The sequence below is a fragment of the Drosophila sulfurigaster genome, chromosome 2R, assembly GCF_023558435.1.
Source record: "Drosophila sulfurigaster albostrigata strain 15112-1811.04 chromosome 2R, ASM2355843v2, whole genome shotgun sequence".
Lineage (NCBI taxonomy): Eukaryota > Metazoa > Arthropoda > Insecta > Diptera > Drosophilidae > Drosophila > Drosophila sulfurigaster.
The window spans coordinates 9,368,658-9,376,311 of NC_084882.1; the positions used below are offsets into that span (position 1 = coordinate 9,368,658).

General features: G+C 39.9%; 3 protein-coding genes across 4 annotated transcripts; 2 read left to right on the plus strand and 1 right to left on the minus strand.

The window, feature by feature from the left end:
* The first annotated feature begins 1,028 nt into the window (after positions 1-1,028).
* Positions 1,029-5,971, plus strand: LOC133837304 (soluble guanylate cyclase 89Db). Of its 2 annotated transcripts, none has more exons than XM_062268012.1 (2): positions 1,029-1,547; positions 3,764-5,971. In XM_062268012.1, the coding sequence occupies exon 2, from the start codon at positions 3,896-3,898 to the stop codon at positions 5,900-5,902; it is 2,007 nt and encodes a 668-aa protein (XP_062123996.1). In that variant the 5' UTR covers positions 1,029-1,547; positions 3,764-3,895; the 3' UTR covers positions 5,903-5,971. The 2 variants fall into 2 exon arrangements, with proteins under 2 accessions (XP_062123996.1, XP_062123997.1); XM_062268013.1 differs by having other exon boundaries at positions 1,029-1,433.
* A 39-nt stretch (positions 5,972-6,010) lies between these two features.
* On the plus strand, positions 6,011-6,804 carry LOC133837305 (dihydrofolate reductase). The gene is made up of 2 exons (XM_062268014.1): positions 6,011-6,233; positions 6,296-6,804. The coding sequence occupies exons 1-2, from the start codon at positions 6,127-6,129 to the stop codon at positions 6,768-6,770; spliced, it is 582 nt and encodes a 193-aa protein (XP_062123998.1). The 5' UTR covers positions 6,011-6,126; the 3' UTR covers positions 6,771-6,804.
* LOC133837306 (succinate dehydrogenase assembly factor 3, mitochondrial) lies at positions 6,754-7,435 on the minus strand. Its single transcript, XM_062268015.1, has 3 exons — positions 7,227-7,435; positions 7,045-7,154; positions 6,754-6,982 (listed from the first exon to the last, which is right to left on the minus strand). Exons 1-3 carry the CDS (start codon positions 7,306-7,308, stop codon positions 6,785-6,787), a joined length of 390 nt encoding a protein of 129 aa, XP_062123999.1. The 5' UTR covers positions 7,309-7,435; the 3' UTR covers positions 6,754-6,784.
* Between the last annotated feature and the right edge of the window lie 219 nt (positions 7,436-7,654).

Here is a 7,654-nt window from a genome sequence, read left to right on the forward strand (position 1 = left end):
ACCTTACAAACACACATACAAGTAAACAATATGTATATTCCTGTGTTTTATAGGTATGCGTGAAAATGTCACAGCATTAAATACAGAAGGACCCTAAACGAAGGACAACAGCAAAGGCTACACAATGATACATTTCATGAACATTGACGAAAACAAAAAAAGGAAAATACAACAGGGCTGCGGAGATCCAATAAAAGATGGAATCGAGTCAGTATGGAACTGGTTCCCTTATTCAGAATAGTTGTATAGTTGTTATGAAAGTCTTTTTATGTTTATTTTGGTTAGAAGAACAAGAATAAAAGTCAAACTGATATATTTCTTTAAAATATAGTACGTTAACTAAAATATAGAATATTTAATAGTCAATCAACACAATCAGAATAGAGGCTATATTATTCTTAATTGATATACCATAAAGTTTGTTTTGTAAAGTTTATTATTTGCTACCAGTTGCTATCAGTTCCTTAGCACATACCCTAGCATTAAATTCGTCTCCCATGAAGTGTTGGTGTTATTTTATTCATCCGGAAATAATGTCTCATGAGTTTTGAATACGCATCCCTGTGGCAAAACTTCGCTTAAATCCACAATGATTCAAAGGACAATATTTCCTGCGAAACGCCAAGAGAGTAAGCACGGAACGAAAAGGACCAAGAAATTACGCCCTTTCATTTGAAGCTTTATCGAAAAGCGAGCGTCAATTGGCATCAAACAGGACATGCAGCCAAGGGACGCAGAAGTCAAAGGGGCAAGAAGGCGGGTGATGTGCGGCAACGTCACAGAGGCATTGACATGAAACGCAACACTAACGATGATGATGGGGGCGTTACATATTTATGTGTGCGTGTCTAGTAACCCAGTGGAACAGTCACAGACAGCGAGGCACAAACGACAGCAGTAGCAGCAGCAATAAACCCAAAGAAGGTACGAGAAGAGAGAAAGGCGTAAAGTGCGCTAAAATGTCGAACAGGCGCTCCCGGCTATAAAAGACCTGGCCGGCAACGTTGGGCGCTTCATTCGCACGACAAGTGCGAGCTGAAAAGTTGCCCATCAAACGAAACGAAGACACGAAGCACACGACGAAGTTGAAGGCGCCTTCAGAGATGGATACAAGCAGCAACGACTGCGAATCAAAACATGAAGCACAACAAACAGCAACAGAAGCATCGTTAGTCGTTGAGGCAACAACAAAAAAATTAGTCCAACAACAGCAGCCGACATCGTCGCAACGTCAACACCAAAACGGAGTGTTAACGGAAACAGCGGAAAATCCGGGAAACTCGCTCTGCGTGTGTGTACTATATGTGTGTGTGAGAGTGTAGCATATGCTTCTGCAGCTCAATCGCAAGATTTTTCTCAAATTTATAAATAAATCATACGCCAAAGGCAACCGTTAATGAATTAAAAACTAAAGCCGGCGCTGAAGTGAATACGTGAGTGATTTAACGTTTGACCTCCCGCATGGAATAGTAATGAAATAATATATAAATATATATATCGTTTATATATAAACTTATATATACTACACCCAGAAGGACTAACACAACGTAAGCTACCTCGAATTTTTTTTCCCCGTTTTTGTTGCGAACAAACAAATATGCTAATTTTAGTGTTAAGCATCAGCAGCTGAATATTTCGCTCAACGGCAAAAAAAATCACTTTGTGTGCCTTTTAGATAATCAAGCAAAATATATCAAACTGATGTGAGAACACAGAAGTGCACTCATGAGTATAATTTTATGGGCATCTACATTTATCTGCTCTTTATGTGCAATCCCTTCACAACATAAAGGATATTAAATAGAAATATGTTTTATGGAAGCACCACTCCTTAAGGTGTTTCCATAAAACATGTATTTATCTTTATTAAAAAACTGATTTATTAGGAAATACTTTAGTTAACAAGTTAACAATTGCCCTAATAAAGATAATCTCACTAAATAATGCTTAGATTAGCCTCGATGCCGTTACATTCATTACCCAATCTATTAAGTAGATTAGATAACAGTTTTATATTGAAATTCATAATGATATGCTTGAAATGAATGTTATAATTAAACAGAAGCAAACTTGAAAGGCTATAATTTGAGCTATCAGATTCTGAAATATATTTCACTCCATGGTCCAAATAATGTTATAGATAATTAAGTTATAACTGAAAAGCGTTAATAAATGACTATATGAAGGAAAGGGAAAAAGGGTCAACATTCATTTTGTTTAATAACTTCCTCAAAATTTGATTATGATATTCATAATGAGTAGCTATAATAATTGTAGAAAATTTCTAAGCAGTGATATACAACACAATTTTTACTAAACTATAGCTAATTATCCTGTTCATTATGAATATTAGAAAGAGTCGGAAATGAACTCAAGAAATGTGAATAAGGCTATTTAACACATTAATAAGCTGTAAATTTCGACACAACAAATATTAATTGCGCTTTAGAATATTAATTGTGGTTTCAGCTATGCAAAGCTATAAACTCAAGGAATATTCAATGATCATTTCTGGCTTGGAAGACAAGAATTTGTTAGTCTCGCCATATTAAATTCGTGAAGAATTGATGGGGTATTTGGAGTAGGAACTGAGGAAGATGTCTAGTGGGGGAAATTGAAAATAAAAAAAGACCACAGCTCGCACCGCAACAAAAGGAATTAGCAAAGAAATAAGTCAAGAACACAACGAGCTGCTGTTATTTGGTCGACGTGACAAACGAAAGGACTTGGAACAGAAACAAGAGTTAGGGGGGGAAACGGGAAGGAACAGTTGCTGAAGGAAGCGCGCGTGCTTGGCGCGTGAAAGTAAAACCAAATTAAACTGCCAAGACAATAAATCAAAAGATATTTTTCCCAAGCCTCTTAACTTTATGTGCAGGCGACTTCGCAAGGCAGCCTGCTTCTGTCTCTCGACTGATACACTCGCTGCTTGTAACTGTGTATGTATGTGTGATTCTAGACTACCCTGCTCCTGCGTGTCCTGAAAATGACGTATGTGACTTTTTTTTGGAAATCTAACTCAATTTTATGCTTGACAGCATAAGAGTTAACGGGTTAACCGTAAGCTCTGCCACTAAATCTTCAAATAATCAACCAAGTCACTCATCAATCTCTTTTTCTGAGTGAGATTTAAAGATAATTCATTGCATCAACAAAAAATAATGTTTGTGGGTTTATTTTAGTTTAATTCAGAAGTGAATAAAGCAATAAACCATACATTCTAGTGGTTACTACGTTATAAAGATACCAAAGAAATGATTGAGTCTTAAAAAGTGTGTCTAACAGTCTGTAACATGTTAAATTTTCAATCTGCTCTACATCATATTCATGTTCATGAATTATGTATATATATATATATATATATATGTCCTAACAAGTACAAATATATATCATTAAATATCTACACCAAAAACATTTAAAATGTTCGAAAATTCCAGTGACTATAAGTCATTATTTTGCATTCTACACAGAAGTTGTTCCTTTACTTATTTATAAAACAGTTTGAAACTTCCTTCTCTCATACAATACAAACAAAACAGACAAAAAGTTGCATACGTGCCATCAAACGTTTTTTTTGTGTATTTACGTCTAATCAAAGTCTTTGGCAAATCCCATTTAAGACATTTTGCACGAAATGACCTTCGACAATCCCTGACAAATTGACTTAAGTTCTTTGCCGGCGTTAGTTAACTCCTGTGCATAATGGAAAAACTTTGTAATATGCTACCCTAATTATGTGCCTGCCAACTTTGCCTCGTTACAGATAAACTTGCCGTAAGCAATTTGGAAGTCGCTCCACCTGAACTAACCACACAACAACTAAGCGACCCACCCTTGGGACCAACCACGAACATAAATTGACTGACGACCAACTTGACCAACCACAACCGCCACGATGTATGGCATGCTGTATGAGAGTGTCCAGCATTACATCCAGGAGGAGTATGGCATGGAGACCTGGGCGAAGATTTGCCAGATAGTCGACTGTAAGCACACCAGCTTCAAAACTCATCAGATATATCCCGATAAATTAATGCCGGACATTGCGGCCGCGTTGTCTGCTTGCACAGGAGAGTCCTTTGACTTTTGCATGAACTTCTTTGGCAAATGCTTTGTGCGCTTCTTTAGCAACTTTGGCTATGACAAGATGATTAGATCCACCGGTCGTTACTTTTGCGATTTCCTGCAATCCATCGATAATATTCACCTGCAAATGAGATTTACGTATCCCAAGATGAAGTCGCCAAGCATGCAGCTGACCAATATGGACGATGATGGCGCCGTTATACTATATCGTAGCGGTAGAACAGGCATGTCGAAGTATTTAATCGGCCAGATGACTGAGGTGGCCAGGGAATTCTATGGCTTGGAGGTGTCTGCCTATGTAATTGAGAGTCAGAATGATATATGCGGCGGAACTGCGGGTCCTATTAAGCTGACCGAAGGCCCATTGACTGTCATTGTCAAGTATCGACTGGACTTTGATAATCGCGATTATATGGCTAAGCGCGTGAATATTGTGGCGCATCCATCGCAACTCAAGATGCCGTCTGTAGATCTCAATGTGTTCCTCGAGCTATTTCCCTTTACAATTGTTCTGAATCATGATATGAAAATAACGCTGGCCGGCGAGAAAATCATTGAGACTTGGATACTGCACAATCCGGGCGTGAATCCTAAGGCCTTCATTGGCACTCATGTCATGGATGCTTTCAAGTGTCGACGACCGAAAGATACAAAAATCGAGTGGGAAACCATTCTTCAAATGCGAACTGTTCTCTTTGAGTTTGAATTAATTCGCACGGGACACAATCGAGCTGCCTACGATGCGGCTTTGAATATAGACTACGAGAACTTTGACGGCGAGAGTTTAAACGAAGCTCAGACCATGGCTGTGGAAAAAGCTCATGAGTTGGAGAAGAAGCAGGAACATGACGGGGAAGCTGGAGCAGCTGCGTCAAAGGAAGAAATCGATCCAGCTACAGGACAGCGTCGTCCATCGGTCGGACTGCGATCCATATTGTTAAAGGGTCAAATGTTCTACATTAAAGATGTTGACTCATTGATTTTTTTGTGCAGTCCTCTGATCGAGAATCTGGATGAGCTGCATGGAATCGGTTTGTATTTAAACGATCTCAATCCGCATGGTTTAAGCCGTGAATTGGTCATGGCGGGTTGGCAGCACTGCTCCAAGTTAGAGATGATGTTTGAAAAGGAAGAACAACGCTCCGATGAGCTAGAAAAGTCTTTGGAACTAGCCGATTCGTGGAAGCGTCAAGGAGACGAACTATTATACTCTATGATACCGCGACCAATTGCCGAGCGCATGCGAATGAGCCAGGAACATGTCTGCCAGAGCTTCGAGGAGGTCTCAGTCATTTTTATTGAAGTGATGAATATATACGACAGCGGCTCCAATAACATCCAGGAAGCCATGCAGGCTGTCAACACGCTGAACAAGGTATTCTCTGCGCTGGACGAGGAGATCATCTCACCCTTTGTCTACAAGGTGGAAACTGTGGGCATGGTTTACATGGCAGTCTCCGGGGCACCCGATATTAATCCACTTCATGCTGAGCACGCCTGCGATCTAGCCTTGCGTGTTACCAAGAAGGTCAAAGCCCACAATCTACCGGATGTGGCCATTCGTGTGGGCATCAACTCTGGTCCCGTGGTTGCTGGAGTTGTCGGATTGAAGGTGCCGCGGTATTGTCTTTTTGGAGACACTGTGAACACTGCATCGCGCATGGAGAGCAGCTGCGATCCCTGGAAGATTCAGTTATCCAACTATACAGCGATGAAGGTACGCGAGGTGGGCTACAAAGTGGAACCGCGAGGTTTTGTCAAGGTGAAAGGCAAGGGGGACATGGAAACCTATTGGCTGATGGAGGGACCAGAATAATAGTTTCGCTGTTATTTTCAATGTATACCTATTAATTATTAGTCACCAAATAAAATACTGTATTTTCAACTCGTATTTTCGATAATCGATTAGCGATCAACATAGCATGGAAACGTATATCCGATAATTTGTCGCTCTCTGCTTTAAACAGTATATCTCTTTGAATTTTTGTTTGTTTTTTTGTGATTTTGCCGAGGATTATAAAGATAAAAGCTGGCGATAAAATGTCGCAGTTGCAATTATCGAACAAGATGCTGAAGTATAGTTTAATTGTGGCGGTTTGTGAAAGTTTTGGCATTGGCATCAAGGGTGATTTGCCATGGCACATCAAGTAAGTTCATTTCTAAATAGATCATGCCAATCTCGAATGATCTAAACTTGTTTTGCCAACAGATCGGAGCTCAAGTACTTTAGCCAGACGACAAAGCGCGTCACTGATCCTCAAAAGCGTAATGTTGCCATCATGGGTCGCAAAACCTATTTTGGTATTCCAGCCAGCAAACGTCCACTGCCTGATCGTTTGAATATTGTGCTGAGTACAACATTAACTCCAGCTGACTTGCCCTCAGATGTGCTGCTCTGCCCTGATCTGGAGACAGCAATGCAAAAGATTGAGAATGAGGAAATTGGCAACCAGATCGAGAATGTCTGGATTGTGGGAGGCAGTGGAGTTTATGCCGAAGCAATGAAGTCACCGCGTTGTCATCGCTTGTACTTAACACATATTAAAGGCGACTTTGAGTGCGACACTTTCTTCCCAGAAATACCGCCAAGTTTCTGCGAAGTCCCACTCGATGCTGAGACACCACGTGGTATCCAGGAGGAGAACGGCATAAAATATGAGTACAAGATATTGGAAAAACAATAAACAAAACAATATTTTTATTTGTTACTGCCACGCACATCATCCGCTGTTATCGTATCACCGTGGAGTCCCTTTGCAGCCAGCATCAGCTCATAGAGCTGCACCACCTGGTCATCCTTGAGCATTTCCACCGCCTGTACATCCAATTGTTCGCCCAGCTCGCCCTTCGGTTTACCACGCAGTCCCAGCTGTTGAGTGATCGTCGACGCGTAGCGCTGAAATAATTCAATAATTTGAGAATATATTTGAATTCGGACATTGCTTACGTAAAACTTACCGCCCATTCAGTCATGAAAAGCTGTGCCTCCATTGGATTGCATTTGAGATGCCGTCGAAACTCATCGCGCACGTAGTTGTCGCCTAGAGCTCTCAATTCTGTTGGTAGGCCTGTATTATAATTCAGATTGTATTGAACTAAATATTCAATTATTTATGTTTTGCCAATTGTTTGTACTCCACCTCGGTGTAGTCTTAATATGGTTTTATATAGCAATCGCACACGCTGTGGATGTGTCAGCTGGTTTAATACTAATTTCGACATTTAAATTTCTTTAAAGTTTATTGTGTCTTTACGTAGTAGTTTCATACACAACTATTTATTTTAAAATTAAATAAAAACAATACAGTCTTTGCCCGGTACTCAGGCGCAACTCAGATGACATATAGTAATCGATTTGCTTATCGATACATCGATATTTATAAAATGTTTAAAACATCAATAAAAAATTTCGAGGGCTTCCACGTCTCACCGTGAGACTCTCACGGATATACCAAAAAACAGAAGCCCAGACAAATGACCGAACATTTCCGAAACGCGCATTTTTTAAATACCTAGTAATATCTGTGTTTTACCAAAAATTAAGAACCGTTCGGAACATTTTTGCTTA